Source organism: Ictidomys tridecemlineatus, chromosome 5 (assembly GCF_052094955.1).
Source record: "Ictidomys tridecemlineatus isolate mIctTri1 chromosome 5, mIctTri1.hap1, whole genome shotgun sequence".
NCBI lineage: Eukaryota > Metazoa > Chordata > Mammalia > Rodentia > Sciuridae > Ictidomys > Ictidomys tridecemlineatus.
Window position 1 is genome coordinate 200,368,936 of NC_135481.1, and position 19,604 is coordinate 200,388,539.

A 19,604-nucleotide genomic window follows, 5' to 3' on the forward strand; every position below is an offset into this window, starting at 1 on the left:
AGCCTCTTTGGCAGGCTGCCGGACATCAAATTGTGATTATCTCCTACCAGTCTGATTGGCTGCTGTGGGGGGCTCCTGGAGCCCTGGGACACAGAAGTTTGTGCACAGTTTTCTAGCATGAGGTGACACGTGCCAGGCCCTGGAGAGAGGCTCACCTTCTTGCCAGGCTGAAGCTCTGCGTACCCTGGCCCCCATCTCCCAGGCCTCTCCCGAGCTGTGCACCAACTCTGTCAGGACCCTCACCAGTGCTCAGTGCTTTCTTCCAGGCAGCTGAGGAAGTGACTGACACATATCCTCCACCCCAGCCCCAATGCCAGCAAGGGCCCTGGGAGCCACCTGTGTACTCACTTCAGGTGGACTCTGACCTGCTGAGGATCTGACAGGAGGTGGGAGGTGGGAGGGCGGTGGGCAGGGGCCTCCTCTTAATTTACTCACCCCGAGGTCTGCCAAGTGTGAGGCAGGCGTAGGTGTCACAGCCAGCTGGAGCTTGGGAGGGTGGTGCAGAGTGTGTGAGGTCCACTGGGGCTTCCTGTGGCAGAGGGCTTTGGCCAGGCTGCCACAGCAGCCGTGTGTGAGCGTGTGAGTCTCACGAGCTGGATGCCAAATGTCTGTGAGTGCGAGACAGGCGCACAGTCAGTGCGGAGTGTGGGTACTGGGGCTCCGTTTTGTTTGCTCCATCTGCCAGGGCCTGCCTGGGGCAGCGCCCCCAGCCCTCAGCTGTTCTATACAATATTAATGCTGACCATCTCCGCTCCACACACAACGCCCTAATTGTCGCCGGCAGCATTAGGGCAGGCGCCCATCTGCGGGGAAGCTTTCAGAAGGAAACAAGGAAACCTCACCCCCAGCTGGCCACCGGAGAGGTGCTGCCAATTACAGATGCAGAAAGTTGAGACCAAGATTACTTGAAAGAGTTTTTATGAAGCAGATGAATCGACACTTGGAATGTCTGTGTGCAGATTTGCACAAGTAATTACACCTTATTTGAAATGATCTTACCAGCTAAGCGGTCATTAAGCCTGCTTCCCCAGCTCACACAAAGCACTTTCTTAGCAAGGCTTGTAGCCACAAGTCTGGTTTTACAAATTTACCCCCCTCCCCATGTGGAGTCTGAGTGCTCATGGAGCGAACAGGAGTTGTTCCCCTGTGGATCTTTCCAAATTTAAAATTAAAAAGGCACATAAAAAAGGCATATGTAGTTTTTCCATAGATTTTTATAAAATAAAACGTAAAGCATGAGCTTCATACTTTGTAGAAAAGAAAATATTTCAATATTTAAAAAAAACTTGACAAATTTTCACCCCATATAAAAATAAAGCTTTAGATTCTACCTGGGATCTGCCACAAGCCTGGGCTGTGTGGGTTGGAGAGTTGGGTTTGGAGCCACTGTTTCCAGCCCCAGCCCAGCGGCCGCGACCCCTGAGCCTACGCACCCTCCTGCGCGTTGCGAACAAAGGCGAGCGCGGTGGGGGGAGAGCGCTGTCCAAAGTGCTGATCCTACGCCGCTTGGGCTCAGGCTCCCTCTGAGGGCTGAAGGGAGGCGGGCAAACTCCTCTGCCCGGCTGTTTTCCGAAACTCCAGCTTTGTTCTCTTGATGGTGTCAGCTAAAGATCTTGAAACTGTACTCTTCAAAACCCAGCTTCTGAGAACGACTGTGCATCCCTAACCTCCCAGCGCCGGGCTGTGGGTTCTGCCGGTTGCAGGCTCTGACGAGAAGTTTCTGGGAGCATCCCAAGCACTCCTCCAGCAGCTCCAGGCAGGTCCTGAGCCCCCTCCCGACCACTGGAGCGACATCCTGGAGCCCATGGCCACTCAGAGGGGAACGTGGGCTGCGATAAACAGGTCTGTGCGATGCCGCGCGAGGCCCCGGGTGGCACATTTTGGTTGCTCCCTGCTGTCTCCCTGTTCTGCATTGCTCCTTAAGTTCGACTGTTACATATCTGAATTGAAGGTTTTCTGGGAACTTTGGAATTGCTGGGAGCAAGACTGACTCAGCACTGGGCCTCCCTTGGCTCCCACCTTCTAACGGAACCATGGTGCACAGAGCTGCCCTGAGCCTGCAGTCTGTCGATAAGAATTTAATAGAATTTCTCAATGCCAAAGGTTTGGGATGTAAAATATCCAGTACTCACAGCATGTTCAGAAGAGATAGACGTGGCTTTTCAGAGTGTTCTCGGCTGAATGCATCCTTTTATGCTAATGGATACGACTTCATGAAAGAATAGAAAAATGGTAGGCAGTCACCGTAGGAGCCTCAAACTGTTCTCATTTGGCTAATTAATATTTCATCCTCAGTTTGGCTGCTGCAGGCTTGCATGTATTTCCTTTTGCCTGATCCACACAATTGTCCTGCATGAGATTTGCATTTTATTTGCTGAGAATGGTGTGTATATGTAAGGCTCCACCTTGCTTGCTCTGGGGATGGAGCCTCTTGGTTTCCATCAATGTGGACAGCTCCTACAGCATGCTGACCACAGTGGCTCGTGGAGGAGGGAGCTCAGCTAACATCACCACAATTTCATGATCTGCTCTCTCAAGAAAGTCCAATGCTCCAGTTCTTGTTCATGCTTTTGATGACCTGAGCCCTCCAGAGCTCATCGAGTATGGTGTCCCGGGTGATTTACTAAGAAAGGCTTGCTGTGTTTGCCCTCCAGGGGCCGGCTGTGTTGTCTTTGCAGGGGTCTGAATTCCCTTCCCAGTAAGTTTCCCATGCCTTGGTTCTGGTTTCTCAGTGTGAGGAGGGGACTTGGGCAGCAAACAGAATACCTGGTTCTGGAGATGCTTACCAAGGAAATCAGTGTTCATACTGAATGTGAAAAGCCACACAGCAAACGAGGAAGTAGACGGCAGGTGCCTACAATGTGGGCACTCCCAGGGTGTGTCAGGGAGACTCTCTTGATGCTCAAAGCATAGCTTGTTTCAGACAGTTTGGAAAAGACTCAGGGAAAGACGGGACAGAGAACTTGAGCAGTGTGCTTTCCTCTGGTTGGTATGAGCTCAGTGTTTTTAGGGGTTGTGTACCAATGCTCAGCAGTTTCCATTTTGTCTTTGGGAGGGTTTTGTTATTTTAAAAACTAAAAAAAAAGAGTGTGACCATGGAAAAAAAGTCTTTTTCCTGATATGTTTTCTGTGTGTGACTTTACTTTGTTGGTGTCTTTTATGCACTAAAAACAAACAAACAAACAAACAACAACTCATCATTTAAATTCCTGGGACTTGAATATGCAGATGAACTCATGTGTAATACTCTGGTTTGTTTGAGTAATAAATTCTGCAGCCTGTTCTTTATGATGGGCGGTCATATTCCTAACCACCAATAAATATTGTAAAGCACTTTCGCTGGAGCCATGCTAACCCAGGGCATCTGTCATTCTGGTCGCTGCTATTAGGAATTATTGGACTGAACCACTGGCAGAGAAAGCAGAGGGGGGTGAGCATGGCGGTGGTAATGTTCTCTGCCCTTTTGTGTAGTTTTCATTTAAAAAAAAACCCCAACCATGCTGCATATTGATTATGGATCAGTGAGGGCAGATATAGGCACCTTTTATTGGTGAGGCTCAGAGCAGCAGACAGGAGCTTCACTGGCCTGGGGCACCTCTCGCCCCCAATTTGGCAGATTCATCTTTCTGATGCTATACTGTAAATTTATTTCACCTCAGAGAGTAAACAGATATATTGGAGCCCCAAGGGTTCATGGGTAGCGTATTTACAAAGGAGACTCCTCCGCCAGCCCGTGCCACCGTTGCTAATGAGAGCGGTCATTAAGGAAATGAGACGGCGCCTTCGCTGGCTTAGGAGTTCGCACTGAGGGGAGAAGACATTTAATTGAAACCCGCAAGCAGGCTTCCCCACATGTGACCGCTGTGAGGGCAGCAGCTGCCTGCCCCTCCCCCGTCCGCTCTGCACCCCCCATGTAAATTTCATGATTGCTTTCCGTGATGTCATTTTGAAGGAGGACAGACAATAGCTGTGGGGAAAGGTAAGTCACTTTATGTTCTTTTGCTGACAAAGGCAATACCCAAGGCTGGCTTTCCTCTTGGACAAGGGGGGTGGTGGTGCAGGCAGCAGAGTTGGCTTCTGTGAGGAGCCGCTCTTCGCAGGGAAAGCAGGTTGGGATGCTTTTTAGGTTGTTCTGAGGATGAGGCTTTCTTCTCCTCTGGTCTGCCCGGGCCCTGTTCCTCTCCTCTCTGTCCCTCCTCCTCCTATACCCAGATTCTCGCGGGCATGTTGTGCGTCAGAGAGAAGTCATTAGGGGAGGGGGACATGGATTGAGGCAGCAGCTTTATGGGCGTTTCTGGAAAAGGAGTGCAGCTATGTCTGGGTCCTGGGACTCTGCAGCCCCGGGCCCAGGGAGGAGGCAGATTCCTTAACTACAAGATCTCTCTGGAGCAGGGCTTTGAGCTCGGGTGTCTCAGGTGGGACTCACATCCAAGGTATGGCTCAGGGATGCTCACGGAAGCATCCTGTTTTTGCCAGTTCTGTACTTCCAAACTTTAGGAGCGACGCCCAGGGTGTGCGTCTATGGGATCCATGTGCAGAGCTGAGCACTGCCTATTCTCAGCGCCTTCTTGTGATGTGATTGTGGGGTTGAGAAGTGTGGTGTTTGTGGTGTCCATATAACTTCATTTGCATATTTAAAATTAGGAAGTCACTTTGAGCTTTGAACACCATGATGCCCGTTGCCTGTAGGACAGCACGTTCTGGGGTCATGGGCTTGGCTCTGTACACGGAACTCACAATCTTTATGCACCAGGAAAATAAAGAAGCTTTGGTGGTGTGGTCTGGGCTATGGGTGCTCACTGCTAGCTCATTCCCAACCACTCTTCTAAGGCTCTTCTCTCAGCGCCACCTCTGAATCAGTAGACTCATTGGCTGGCAAAGTTGGGTATTTAATTTCTTAAACAGAACCTCTGAGGGGTGTGGGTCCATGATTGTGTGTTGGCTTGGTCTTGGGGCATCAGGCTGTACCACTATGGTGATGATAATGACAGTGGTGATTTTAATTATCTTTTAGGAGGGGGTGAGAAATTTTGCCCCAATGTTTAAAAGAAAAAAATCTTAGAGAAACCTGAGGACTTCTCTGAGGCTAGTGGCCAAGTAAACAAAAGACAGGAGGGTGTTGGGGCAAACCCGGAGGGAAGGAGCACCCAGCCAGCATTGATGGGACTGCCTCTGGCTCCTCGGAGGTGCTGGGAGAGTAGAGGTGCTGGCTCCCTCCACAGGACTGCTGAGGAGGCCCCCAGCCCCAGGCTCCATGCCCCCAGACCTCCCTTCCCATTGGTCCTTTGCTGTGATTATCATCTCCTTCCATATGGCCCTGTTAATTATCGGTAAACAAAAGAGCAGAGAGCAGGGACTGCAGCCTCACACCAGGATGCTGCTGCCAGTAGAGGCAGGACCCTCCCTGTCCTCCAGGTTGTGCTCCTTGTGCAGAGGAGGCTGGGTTGAGGCTTAGAGGCGGTTTCTTTTCAGGTAGAGGAGGCTGCTTCTCGAATTACTCTGTCCCATAAAGTTGGAGTCTGAGGCCCCCCATTGTGGGGCACCTGGCTGGTGCTGGACCTTGCAGTTTGCTGATCTAAGGGGTCCACCACAAGCCTCCAGGAGTTGGACACAGAGGTCTTTCCATTGTGTGAGGTCTGCGGTCCATGCCTCACGGAGTGCAGAGCCCAGGTGTGGCCTAGGAGTTCCTCAGGGAAGGGGGCTTCTTCTGTTGAAGTGTGACTTAGGGCGTCGGCACATGTTCAAAAGCAGGCCTGAGTGCCTGGAGCCAACACTGTAGCCCTGTGACCCAAGTGCTATGGTGCTGGACAGGGAGAGTCCACTCTGAGAAGACTCACTCATTGAGCCTCTAGGCTGTAGTGCTGCTGTGTGTGGGGCTGGACCCCCATTGAAAACCTGTCTGTACCCAGAGACATCAGGAGGGACTGGAGGGAGTGTGCTGGCAGGGGGCCTGTGCTGGACTCCCCAAGCAGCCGACAGGCACGTGCCAGTCATAGTGTCCACATGGACAGGGCCAAGAGCTTAGCTTGCCTGCAGCCTGTGGTGGGCAGGCTTCTGATGCTGCCCGGATCCCCACCCCTTCTCTCTGTCCCCCAGACCTTTTCTGGTTGGGGTTACTGAATATGCAGATGAGGACGTGGGGACACTGTGTGTGAGTGAGTGGCACTGGGTAGAGGATGCTGCACTACAGTGGCCCACCAACTCCCTTGCCAGTCAGAGCTCAGCTGCCCACTTTCCTGGAGCTGTCCCTGCCCAGCAGTGGCTACTTGCAATGCTGGTGCTTGGTCCAGCGCTGGATGGACACAGCAGGTGAGGGGCCTGCAGACTGAAAAAGTGCCAAAGATCTCCTTGGCCTCCAGCAGCTGGTTGATGAAAGCAGGCAGGCTGTGGGACCGAGTGCTCCTGGATGGGCTTGGTGCAAGAGGTATGGCCGCTTTGCGGAAGGGAGAGTGAGGCTGGGCTGGTTGGGGTGTGTTCAGGGAGAGCCAGAACACCTTGGTCAGCACTGGACCTGGAGTGGACAGGGAGGCAGGGAGTCTGTGCACCTGGCAGAGCTCAGGGGTGACTGTGAGGCAGGTAGTGGCTCTGATGGTCAGCTGCGCCACGGGCAGGCTGGGCAGTGATCAGTCAGCCAGACTCACATGTTACTCAGGCATCCTGGAAGCGTTCTGGCCATCCCAACCCTGGAAAGCCCTGTTCAGAGCCTTTAGTTGTGGCTTATCCCTTGCAGAACCCTGAGGAGTGGGGCTGTCCTCCTGGCCCCTGCTGTCCCCCAGCTCTTCAAGCCTCCTTCCTTCAGGGCTGCTCCTTCTACTCTCTCCTTGTGAATACTCATGCATAACCCAAAAGTTAGTTATCTACAGAAATAGTTCTAATGGGAATTTTGTGGTGTGAGTTTGAGGAAAATGGTCTTTGGGGCCAGTCAGGGGGGAAAGAGCACGTTTCCTAGAAGGGAAGACAGCGGGGTGACTGTGGGGCTCCCTGCAGGCCTAGAGCTCACAGTGCCCACTGCATGCGTTCAGGGTGTGTGCTGGGGCTTTGGTCCAAGGTGCTCCCACCACCTCTTGACGCTCTCAGCACATTTTCCATCTTCCATAGATGCTGAATTGCTCCAGATGTCATATAAAATACCCAAGAAAGGTGAGAGAGGGCACTTTCACCTGACTGAGAGGCTCTTATCTCCAGCCTCTGAGGAGCTGCTGCAGAGAGGACAGATTGATAAGCACCTGTGCTAGGAAGCAGCTCTCCGGTCCTGCCATTGATCTCCAGAGGGGCCCTCCTGATGTCTCTGGGGCTCCTCCACATGCTGTGCTTTCCCTGTAAGATGGGTTTCACTGTTGCTTCATGCTTTTTTCAGTTTTAAATTAGCACTTTAAGAAAGAAATGCAATGTTATTTAAATTTTTTTTATATACTTGTAGATGGACAGTATGCCTTTATTTATTTATTTTTCAAGTGGTGCTGAGGATCAAACCCAGTGCCTCACATATGCTAGGCAAGTGCTCTGCCACTGAGCTACAGCCCCAACCCCAACTGCTGTGTGGTGTTCTTTGGGGTTGCTTGTAGCTGTTTGGACATGCTCTCTAGGTCTTGAGTTTATGAGGGGCAGTGGCCTTGGAGAGTGGCCTGTCCAGGAGGTTGTAGGGGGATTGCCCTCAGAGTGGAAGTCAGCCTAGGTTTTCATTGCACAGGGTGGTTAAGCAAGTTGGGAATGAACACGTGTGACCCAGGCATGGGGAAGAGAGATGGAGACACCACGTGGCCTGAACTGCTGGTAGACTGCTTGCCTGGCCCACTCACCCTGTGATTGACTTCGCCCCTCAATCTTGTTCAGAATCATGTTCAGTGTTGGTCTGAGGACTCGTGCAGAAGTCAGCTGGGGCTTCTCCTAGTTCCAATTTTGTTGCCTAGAACTACACTTTAGGGGAGCAGAGGGTCTAGGATCTGCAGGACGGAGCTCTCTGTCAAGTTCTGTTTGGTTGGGCAGGAGCTTGGATATTCCATGGAGACCCCAGGGCCTGCTTAGAAGCCCCTGGCGGTTCCCCAGACCTCAAACCAGCAGGATTTAGGTGGCCTCCCATTAGTGGCCCAGACTCCAAGGCCCTAAGACCCATCCTTTACTTCTGTGACCCTGCTGAGTGGCTCTGTCTAGTACTTGGGACTTCTTACCCACAGGCTTGTGGAATTGTGAGAGTGAGACAGTTCTAGCACCAGTCTTCTGTGGGCAGCCCAGGGGACCCTGGTGCAGGGGCCTCTTGTTCTTCTCCAACTTGCATAAAAGACTCTCTCAGTTCTGGACTTCCTAGGGACCCTGGCTTGGGTGGTTCAAAACTATCTGCTCAGTTCCAAAACTGTTAACAATTGGTTTGTTCATCATCAGTTTGCAGGTGAAGTTTTATAATTTCTGGCACATTCTATTCTTTTTTAAAAAAATATTTATTTTTTAGTTGTAGTTGGACACAACACCTTTATTTCACTTATTTATTTTTATGTGGTGCTGATGATCGAACCCAGAGCCTTGCACGTGCGAGGCGAGCGCTCTACCGCTAAGCCGCAACCCCAGCCCTCACATTCTATCCTGACCAAAATTCTGCTTAGGAAGAAACAGGGACTTAAGGAATTGGGAGGGCTTGTGATAGTCAATATTTTTTTCCATTGACATAGAGCTATTGAGGGGAAAAAAAAAGGCCTGGGGTGTGAGGGGGGAAAGAGACAGCCTGACACTGTCGTTAACCATTGCCCTGTGTGAGGTGAGTGGTCTAGCTGGGCTTGGGGTGCTCACCAGGAGCCTTCTTCCCAAGGCCCCACCTAGCCCTGCCCGCCTTCCTGACCACACCCAGTCAGCCCTGGAGGGCATCCCCAGCCCCAGCCAGGTTATCCCCAGAAGACCTGGACGAAGTCCCCAGCTCCTTTTATCTCCTGCTGTTGGAGTTTTACTTCTCTTTCAAGGCTTAGTGCAGATGCTACCTGGATCCTTGGGTCACTGGCCTATTACGTTCACCAGTCTCATTTTTTTTTTGCTTTTTAATTTTTATTTTATTTAAAAATATTTTTATCTGTTCTTTTTTAATTATACGTGACAGTAGAATGTATTATACATACCTGGAGTATAATTTCCCATTTTTGTGGTTGTACATGGGGTGGAGCTACACTAATTGTGTATTCGTATATGGACACAGGAAAGTAACGTCTGATCAGCCTCACCTTTGAAATACCTTTCCTGCCAGGCGCTGTGGTACCTGTGATCCTAGTGGCTCAGGAGGCTGAGACAGGAAGATCATAGATTCAGAGCCAGCTTCAGCAACTCAGTGAGGCCTTAAGCAACTTAGTGAGACCTTATCTCAAAATAAGAAATTAAAAGGGCTGGGGATGTGGCTCAGTGGTCAAGAGCCTGTGGGTTCAGTCCCTGGCACAAAAAAAGAAAACAAACAAGCAAGCAAACCAACTCGGCTGGCATACTGCAGATGTGAGGGGGTCTCTTCTTTCCCCCAGCAGAGCCTGTGATTGCTGGCTTGGGGCCACAGGTGACCCACTCAGGCTTACCTGACCCAGGAGCTTGTGACTCCAGGCTCCCTGTCAACACAGTGCTGGGAGCTTTCCAAAGCCGACTAGATGTAGCCAGAGACGGACTGAGTTTGGCTTTGACGAAGAGGTGGAGGTTGGGCCCTGCCTTCTGGCCACTGGAGACTATGCCTACCCAGATAAAGAGTGGACTATGAATCCACACTGAAGGGATTATTATTTTTTTAATTGTCTGGTTTTTAGATTTGTGGGGGGGCTTCCAGGTGTGGTGGCACACACCTATAATCCCAGTGGCTACGGAGACTGAGGCAGGAGAATCACGAGTTCAAAGGCAGCCTCAACAACAGCCAGGCACTAAGCAACTCAGTGAGACCCTGTCTCTAAATAAATACAAAATAGGGCTGGGGATGTGGCTCACTGGTCCAATACCCCTGAGTTCCATCCCCAGCATAAAAAAATATATTTTTTGGGGGGCTAGATGATCATTACATTTGCACGTACGCCATGCCCAACCCTGGCCTTGGTAAGTCAGTCACACCCGGCCATGGTCGCCTCTTAGGATTTCATTTCTGCATCAAGCCCAGTCAGCTGTGAGTGTCCCCTCCCCAGGACACACCAGGGGGCTATTTTCCCAACCTCTAGGTTATAGACAGCTTGCTACCTTCTCTCCTCAGGAGACTTCTTCCTAGGTGCATCTGCCTGAGAGAAAGAAAAGTGGGATTTGTTATTCCATTCGCAACTGGCGGCTTTGCACCCCTGAAAGCTGCCCAAAGCTGAGAGAGGAGCCAGCTTCAGGGGTGTGGTCCATCCCTGTTGCTGTCTTGCCTATGCCTTCCTCCTCTGGTTCCCTTGGTCTGGGCTCCTCTGGCTGTGAATCACAGGTCAGAACCGCTGATGGGTGCAGCTCCTTCATCTCCCCAGCTTCAGTGCTTGGCTAGTAACCTGTGCTTCCCGCACCTGGAGGGACCAGAGCCAGCTGGGCAGGAGAGTTAGAGTCTTACTCTCCTTCCCACAGAGCCCTCTGGGGCTTTGAAAGCCTGTGTGCCAGTGCAGGGGGCTTGACCTTGTCCTGGGAGGACATCTCCCTGCAGGTGTTCAGACTGTCAGTGAAATGTTTGCATTTTCTTCAAACTTTGTTCCCTGTTGGCTCTTTGTGGACCAAGCACTGTGCATCCAGGTTGGGGAATTATCAAGCTCCTGTTTCCTCTGGGTTTCCAAGTTGGAAAGGCAGCACTGGGCTCTTGCTTCACCTTGGACCCCAGAGCCTGGGCCATGGCCAAACCCGCCCTGGAGCAGCTCCCTGGGCTTGCCCTTCTCTACACATAAGGGTTTGGGCTTTGAGGCGGCAGCACCTGCTGCCTCCGTGTGCAGTCTGGGCCCTTTGCTTTCTGAGCTGAGTCTACGTGAAGAGTTTGTGCAGGGATGGTGACACACCTCCTCCCAGCTGGGTTGTCAGGACCTCAGTAAAGTTGGGCATCAGGGGAGGAGGTGGTTTCTCCTTTCCCTGGGCTGGAGGCCTGGGCTGTTCTGACCAAGAGAGTTTCTGGTGCTTGGTTAGGGAACACTGAGCAGAGTTCTAGCTGCCCTCTTGTCCTGGGGCTGGGGTGGGGCCAGTGCAAGCCCCGTTCTCTTAGTTCAGGACCCATTTGCCTCTCCTGTCCTGCTTGTGGAGGAGTGAGTGGGGAATGGGTCTGCCATACCCCAGGATTCACACAAGCCAAGTCTGGCGGTGCCTAATCTGAATAGGTGTCTTGGATCATGGCCTACAAGGCAGCCTCATTGTCCACCAACTTCCTTTTCTGACATAGGACTGGGCTGGCTGCCTTGGGGGAGCAGCAGCAAGTGGGGGCTTATCATTGATCTGTGGCCTGGCTTTGCCAAGAGGGATGGTGTCAGGGAAAGTGGGAGCCCATCAGTGCCTCTCAGAACTACATCTGTTTCTTCCTCCTGAGCTCTTCCTTCAGCACCTTTCCTGATGCCCTTATTCTGGAAGTCACCTCCTCTGACTCCTTGTCCTGGGGTGTGGTGTCTGTGCTGTTCCCTGGGGCTCCAGGAGCATCCAGCCAGCAGGTGGAGATCAGAGCTGAGCTTTGAGGTCAGCTTGGGGCTAAGGAAGTTCCTGCCTCAGAACTTGTAGAGCAGGTTGCTTGGTCTGCTCTGGGTTTGGCCTCAGAGGCCCTGCAACCCTGGGGCAACACTGGTGATCCAGTGACACTGTGCCCTGAGCTGGACACACTCCTCCCCTGCTGGCAGCCTGGATGGCAGGCCTCCTGGGGCGCCAGTCATATGACTTAGTTTGGAAAGTCGTTATTACTGCCTAGCAGTTGAGCTCTAGTTTTTGCCGCATTGGTAAGGTTAAAAGAAATGATGATAATAATATAAGAAAGACTCAGCCACAGTGACTGCCTGTAACATGCTATTTGCATTTTTAAGGAAATACTTCTTTGAGGCAGCTTGGGTGAAAGGTCACTATTTGCATATAAATGGAAAAGAAAGTGTATGATGCTGGAGGTTACATCCATATTATTTTCTCAGCAGTGAGCTGCTGTTGGAGAGATTAAGGGACAGGGCTTGCATTTGGCTTTTATTGAATAGAGAAAGTACCAGCAAGACTGAGTTAGAAGCAAAATAATGAAAGAAATGTGCAAAGCTGTAGAATTGCCGACTCCCCCTGTCCACCCCTCCTTCTCTCATTTTCACCTAAACTCAGCAAAAGCAGGTCTGTCTGCTCTGCTCAGCAACTTTTCACTACTTCTCTCTAGATTCTAGCTTTAAAAAAAAAAAAAAAAAAAGAAGATAGAAAAAGAGCCAAACTTGCCTTTATTTCCCCCTTGGCCCTATTTGTGTTTTTTACCCACAGCTGTTCCAGTGGGAAGGGACACCAGCTCTGCCCCTGGCTCTCTGCAAACCCAGGAATGGAAACCTTTACTGTACCTGTGCACTTCCAGGGCTGGGGACTGGCTCTAGTGGGGAGGAAAGGGCTTCTGTCTCGGAGCTACAGGGGCATCTGGGCCCCTGCAGGAAGTGGCAAGGAGACCGTGTCCCTGGGGTCCTGTGGGGCACAGGTCCCACTTCTCTCATGGAGAGTTTTAGGCTGTGTCCCAGGCCTGGCCCCTGGCTTCCCGGGACCCAGAGGCAGAGCCAGTCCTCTGGGTTTGCCTGGGTCTGGGGCAAGATGCACTGTTCTGGGGGGCAGGCTCGTGAAGTATCCTGCTAGGAGGTGGGGCCTGAGGGTCCCTGTCTCTGCTTCTACCTTCACTCTTACAGAGGCCTCCACTGATAACTTTCCCACCACCATTATTTTAAAAAGATTGGCATTTTGATTGGTATTTTTAATGTTATTATATTTTTATACTTTAAATCAACCAATCAATAATCAATCAATTAATTTTTATGTGGTGCTGTGCTAGGTCCTGGTGCCTGGCCTGTCAGTCTGGAACAGAGTGGTTTCATAGTTCCCTGTCTTTCATGACCTTGAACTTTTTGAAGAGCGCTGGTCTATTATTGTACAGAATTCCCTTCTGTTTGGCCAGCCCAACTGCCTGTCACTGGACTTGGTTTTGCAGGAATGCCCACACGAGCTCCTGGTTACTGGACAGCCCTGCGGTCTGTGACAGGCCAGGCCTGCAGACACCTTCCTGCCTTGCTCAGGCTCTGGCGCTAGGGAGCCTTGCCAACCCAGTGCCCAGGTTGTGGGCTATTGAGACATGGACAAGGCAGTCCTGAACATCATGGGATAGTGGGCTTCTCTGTGGGTCCAGGACTGGACTCTACTGCTGCTTAGCCATAGCACCCTGAAGCTTCCTTCACAGAACTGAACAGCCCCCTCTTCCTTCTCTCTCTTCCTCCTTCTATCCCTCCCTCCCTCCCTCCCTCCTTCTCTCCTTCCCTCTCTCCCTCTCTCCTTCCCTTTTTTCTTCTCTCTCCTTCTGTCCCTCCCTCCCTCCTTCTCTCCTTCTCTCTCTCCTTCTCTCCCTTCTCCCTCTCTCCTTCCCTTTTTTCTTCTCTCTCCTTCTGTCCCTCCCTCCCTCCTTCTCTCCTTCTCTCCTTCTCTCTCTCCTTCTCTCCCTTCTCCCTCTCTCCTTCCCTTTTTTCTTCTCTCTCCTTCTGTCCCTCCCTCCCTCCTTCTCTCCTTCTCTCCTTCTCTCTCTCTTTCTCTCCCTTCTCCCTCTCTCCTTCTCTCCCTCTCTCCCTCTTCCTCTCTCTTTTCTCCCTCCCTCTCTCCCTTCCTCCTCTTTCCTTCTTCCCTCCCTCCCTCCTTCCTCCCTCCCTCCTCCCTCCCCTTCCTTCCCTCCTTCCTCCTTTCTCTTTTCTTCCTCTCATCCTCCTCCTTCTCTCCTTCCTTTCTTCCCTCCCTTTCTTCTCCCTTTCCAAATGCTTCTCTGCTGGGCCCAGGAGCACATGTCAGAGTTCTTTCAGGTTTTTGTTCTCTTGAAGGTGGTCATCCTCACTCCACCCCATTTGTTAGTGTCCAGTGAGTAGTTTTGGAGGCAGTGGCCTCACCAGGCAGGCAGAGCTGGAATATGCTCTGTGCAGTCCTAGCCATCTGAGGTATGGTGCAGCCCTTGCTCAAGGTGGTGTGGGCAGAGGGATCGCGTGGGCAGCTGGGTTCTAGCCTCCTGGCTGTGCAGAGGTGGCTGTGTCGATGGTGAGTTGGCGAGCCATTGCCGCCTCCAGCAGTGGGGATGTGAGAGGCCGCATGCGTGCCACCCCAGCACTGCCATTTTCTGCTGCATTCTGGTTTTACCTGGACAAGGAAGTCTAGATGCATTTAGTTTTTGTGTGTGGTATGAAGAGTTCAACTTCCTTCTTTTGGATGTGTGTGGGCCCGGCACATTGCTGAGAATGCTATTCGGTTCCCGTTAAGTTGTATCAGCCCCTTTGCCAGGAATCAGCAGGTGTTTGTGGGAACATTTTCCTCCGCGAGGTCTGTGAGGTTGTGTTGGGACCTCAGACACGAGTCACTCAGGGGTGCCACCAGCTCACTCATAAGTAGCTCTGTCGAGGAAGGGTCTGTGGGCCACGTGGTTCTCTGGTAGGAGAGTGCCTTCCAACACTTCAGCATCACCTGCGTGATCTCAGAGCATTGTTCTCAGCCCTCCACGTCCCTTCCCAGCTGCAGGAGTCTGCTTTCTGAGTCCACGGAGGCGCAGCAGCATGTGTGCTCTTCTGTGTCTGGCTCTGGCCGCACCGTTTTCCAGGTCCGCTCACACTGTGGCACGGGAGAGCACTTCATTCCTTTTTATATGCCATTGTGCATTTTGCATTCAGTAGCTAGTGGACATTTAGGTTTTCCCTTTTTGGCCAGCATGAATAAGTGGCTGCAGATGCTGTCCACAAGTCTCTGCATGGACTTGCCTTTGTTCCCTTGGGTGGATGTCTGGGAATGGAGTGACTGGGCCTGAGGGAAAGTCTGGCCTGGCCCCTGACCGCTTTGCTCCTTCACACCCTCTGGGGGTCCTAGCTGCTCCCCCTGGCATTGGTGGTTAAATGTCACCTCACTATTTTGATTTGCATTTCCCTAGTGAGCATATCTTCATGTGCATATCTACCATTTGTATTTTGTCTTCAGAGAAATAGATTCAGACCCTTTGCCCATTTTAAAATCAGGCATCTGTCTTACTCTGGGGTTGTGAGCTCTTCCCTCTGAGCCCAGGTCTTTATTGGACAGATGGTTTGCGAATACTTCCTCTGGGTCTTTGTGTTGTCTTTTTGCCTTATGGTTGGTGTTACTTGAAGTGCAGAATCTTCATACTTTGATAACATTAAATACATTCCAAAGTTTTGTTTATAGCTCATGTCCGTGGGGTCAGCTAGGAAACTATTGTCTAATCCAAAGCCAGGAGGATTCACTCCTGTGTGTTTGAAGAGTTTTAGATCTTAGGTTTTCCATGATCCATTGAGACCTAATCTTTGTGTGCAATGTGAGCCGGGACAACTTAATTCTTTTAGATGTCTAGTTGTTGGAAAGACTGTTCTTTCCCATAAAATTGTTAGTGCCATCATTGAAAATCAATTGACCGTAAATAGAAGGGTTATTTTTGGGCCCTCAGGTGGATCCCATTTATCTACATGTCCACCCTCTGCCAGCATTGAATTGTCGTGATGATGTCGTTTTTTGGTAAATTTTGAAACTGGGAAGTGTTAGTTCTCTAACTTTGTTCTTTTTCAGAATTGTCTTACCTGTCTATGTTCCTTGAATTGCTGTATGAAAAAATAGCTGGAGAGTTTGGAAGTGGTCAGATTCTGGTGAAATCTAGAAGGCATGTTGGCAGGGCTGGGCTGGGGGCACACTGTGCCCTTAGACTGAAGGGCCTGTCTGGGTGGGGGTAACTGGGAAGGCGGTGGGGGACAACGTGGGGTCCAGACAGACTGTGCTTTATAAAGGTGTCTGCCTCGCCTAGAGAAGAGTTGGAAAGAATAGTTCTGTGTGCGGAGGTTCTTCTATTCCTGGGACCCTCCCACCAACACTGGAGAGGAGGCGTTCTCAAATCAGGGGATGGATGGGCTCAGCTAGGAGACAAACCCCTGTGGTGGGTGGAGGGGGGCTGAGGGGCTGGTCTGTCCCTAATTTGGCTGTGAGCCCCTCCAGGGAGTGTGTGAAATAGACATGGTGGGGCAGGACCTGACAGCTACTGGCCCAGAGGTGCCCAAGCCAGGAAGGACTGGAGACGCTTGAACTTCCCCACTGGCCTCCTGTTCAGGTTCCCTGCTGTCCACTCCTATTCTGAGGATAAGAGTGCTGGCCAGAAAGTGGGGCTGTAATGGTGACCAGGACTGGAGCCTGGAGTGCGAGGACATGGCACCCAGGCAGACTGGCCTGGCCAGAGCTAAAGCGAGTGGGAGCCTCAGCACACATGTCCTCCATGAGGATGAGCAGCGGTGATGGCCACAGGCGGTGTCCCGGTGCCGATGACAGGGATGCCTTGGGGCAGACTGGCAGCCTTCCTGGGCACGGTTTTGATCTCCCTGGGCTGCTGCTCCCAGGCCAGGGCCAGTGCAGTGGTCAGCCTGAGGAAGTGGGCCCCATCAGCAGAGGGACAGCTAGGCTGCAGCTTAGCTCTGAGCATCTCCCTCTGCCTCGGGTCTCTGGCCCAGCTGGGGATGACTGTCTTCTTTGTGGCTCCAGTCCTGCTCACCACCAGGCTGACAGTCTGGGTCACTTTGCCTAACCCATCTGCCTGATAGGGTTCTGTCACAGTGGATTTGGGCCCCATTCAACAGGCAGGGCTTGAGGTCCCCAAACAGGGATCACAGACAGCACCACCATCCTGGCAGTGGGCCTGACTGCTCCTGGGTTGCTTATTGTCTGAGATGTGCTAAGGATGTAGAACTGGTTGGCCCCTATGAGCAGGATTCAGAGGAGCCCATCAGAGACCTAAGAACTCCCAAGAAAAAACTGGCCCAAACCTCCCCTTACCAGACTCTGGAAAGGTAGTGGCAGTGTGCCAACATGTTCTGCATGTCACCGAGGGCTCTTTCCACACCTGCTTCAATCTCCAAATACTTTACCTGCTTTATGGATGCAGATTTGGGTCTCAGGGGTGCCAGGTACCCCACAGGGCAGGTCCGCATAAGCTGTGGGCCCCATTACTACAAACACTGGGTGTCAGGAGCAGTGGCACCACTGGGAGGTGGTTGACAGGATCTCCTTTCCCTGTGGGTCCCACATGTCATGTGGGTGAGTGGGGCCTAGTGTGCTGACAGGGACATGGGGCCTGCAGAACATCCAGACAGGGTGTCCACAGACATGGGGCCTGCAGAACATCCAGACAGGGTGTCCACAGACATGGGGCCTGCAGAACATCCAGACAGGGTGTCCACAGACGTGGGGCCTGCAGAACATCCAGACAGGGTGTCCATAGACGTGGGGCCTGCAGAACATCCAGACAGGGTGTCCATAGATATGGGGCCTGCAGAACATCCAGACAGGTGTCCTGTATGTCCAGGTGGAACATACAAAGTCCACAGGCAGGACCCGAGCACATGGAGATCCCAGTGGGGACCAAAGGGTCAAAGGACAATGGCATACTTTCCTGGGCTTCTAATGGCAGTTCTCAGTTGTTGCCAAGAAACTCCCTGGAAAAGTAAGGCAGAATCGGGTTGTGGCTGAGCAGGACCTGAACGTGAGGTCCTGGGTCTACGAGTCAGTTCTTTGATGAACTGTGCACTCTGCATCCCAGGGGCCCCACACAAAGGGCCTTGTTCTGCTCCTCCCCTGAGTTGCTCTAGCTTTGAGGCCACTGGGAGGCAGGGGTGGCCCCTTGGACAAGTGGATTGATTCTAAGTCCTCTGCTTTGTTGAGCAGATATGGTGCCTCAGGATGACCTATGGACAGGAGCACAAGGGATGTGGGTAATGGAGAATTTCACAGGCATCATTTCCATACTCCTAGGGGTGCTGAGGGTCAAGAAGCAGCAGTAGGCTATTTATTTCCTATTGAACATAAAGTTGGAGTTCCCTTTGCAGAGACATATGCATCTCCCACCCACTGGGTGTCTGAGAAGCAGGAGAGACCTAGAGCAGAGGCCTTAGGGAAGTGGCTTCTGGGGTACAGAGCTTAGGTTCTTCTCCTAGTCATCATGAGCCATGGCCAGCTACCTCACAAGGTTACATGTGTCAGTGCAACAGGAAGTTCTGCGTGAGCCTAGCAAACCAGCCAGCACTCAGGTTTCTGCAGCATTGTCTTTCCAGGAGTGGACACTTGGCAGCTAGCTGAGCCCCAAGCATTTGGGATCCTGGCTATCTCCTAGCTCCTACTTTCACCATGGAAGAGAAGCACACTTCCAGCTGCAAAGCGTGAAGTGCACCATGTGCCTGTGACTGGTGTGCTGCTTGTCTGTTCACTCCTGGGATCTTCTGAGCAAGTTCTTCCTCCCTCTTTTTTCAATGGGGCAAGGCTGCCTGACCTCTCCAGTGCAGGAAAAAGGAGACATATTTTTAGGCCCCCTCCTGCTGTTGGTAACATCTGCCCATGAGTTCTGTGCCTAACGTGTCCTACTGTTCCCTGCCATAGGCTTTGTTCCCTGCCATAAGCTCTAGGGTCCATTTACCTGTGGGATAGGACTGACCACAGTTGACCCACTTTACAGATAGGCCCCTGGGGTCCCAGAGACTTTGGACTGTGGGTCAGCTACTGCAGCTCACTCTTGACTAATGAAAGTGAGGTGGAGGCTGTGTCACCTAGGGTGACTTGGCCTGGTGGGGAGGCACACAGTAGGTGCACACAGTGAGTGCCAAGCATTAATCTTTTTGACAATCAAACCTGTTTTCATCTGTGTCCAGGGTCCTCAAGGAAACCCAAGCCCTTTAGTGGAACGGGTATAATAGTGAAATTCCAGAGAAGAACGACATTTGGGAATACAGGTTGAAAATGTGGGGGAAGAAAGATACTGTTTATGACAAGAGTGTGCCTGATCTGTCTGCAGCAGAATCCAAACTCCCTTCCAAGAGGAAGGAGAGAGCAGAAAGCAGGAACATTCGTTTCCTGTTGTTATTGGTGGTTGCTGATGACCTTCCTTTGAAGCTCCACGGTTGTGGAAAGCAGGTTGTCATGGAAACGGGGAGTGACGTGCAGGGAATGGTACCCGATGCATCTCTTTGTCATGTCCAGCTGATGCACTCAGCTCTGCCTGAACATGTGGATTTATGTGAAGAATTAAATATTAACTGGAGTCATTGCCCTGGAGAGAAGCACAACACAGGGAGAGAAAAGATGCTGAAAACAGGCGCAGTGGGCCAGGGCACCTCATGGAGGCAGAGTGTTGTTGGGGTCGGTGGACTGTGGGGCAGCCCTCACCTTCTTTGACAGGTGAAGTCACGTGTTAATCTTTGTTTGCAGGTGGGTCTGGGAGCCACATTCTTGGGGGCAGCGAGGACTCTTGTACTGGAGTAATTGTTAGTTGATGTCCCAAGGCCAGGACTTGTCGGGTGGGTCTCGCCTGACTTGCCCCCATGCCTGTGTTTCTGTGTTTGGGAGACGGTGTTTGTGGACTTCCCTGAAGCTGACAGAGCTGGGGTGAGGGCAGAGCCTCTGGGAAGCTCCCAAAGCAGAGGTCGGTTTTCTCCTGTTCCTGGAATAGC

At 51.8% G+C, this 19,604-nt stretch overlaps 1 protein-coding gene across 10 annotated transcripts in view; it reads left to right on the forward strand.

The window, feature by feature from the left end:
• Window positions 1-1,504: 1,504 nt before the first annotated feature.
• Window positions 1,505-19,604, forward strand: part of Myt1 (myelin transcription factor 1) — a 61,758-nt gene continuing 43,658 nt past the window's right edge. For 2 of the 10 annotated variants that reach the window (XM_040275488.2, XM_040275490.2), the window contains exon 1: window positions 19,166-19,332. In XM_040275488.2, the coding sequence (XP_040131422.2) occupies window positions 19,272-19,332 (61 nt within the window). In that variant the 5' untranslated portion in view covers window positions 19,166-19,271. Of the gene's footprint in view, window positions 1,843-3,562; window positions 3,980-19,129; window positions 19,333-19,604 lie in introns of those variants that run through there. The other 8 variants (XM_021726451.3, XM_040275492.2, XM_021726449.3 and 5 more) reach the window with 8 other exon arrangements.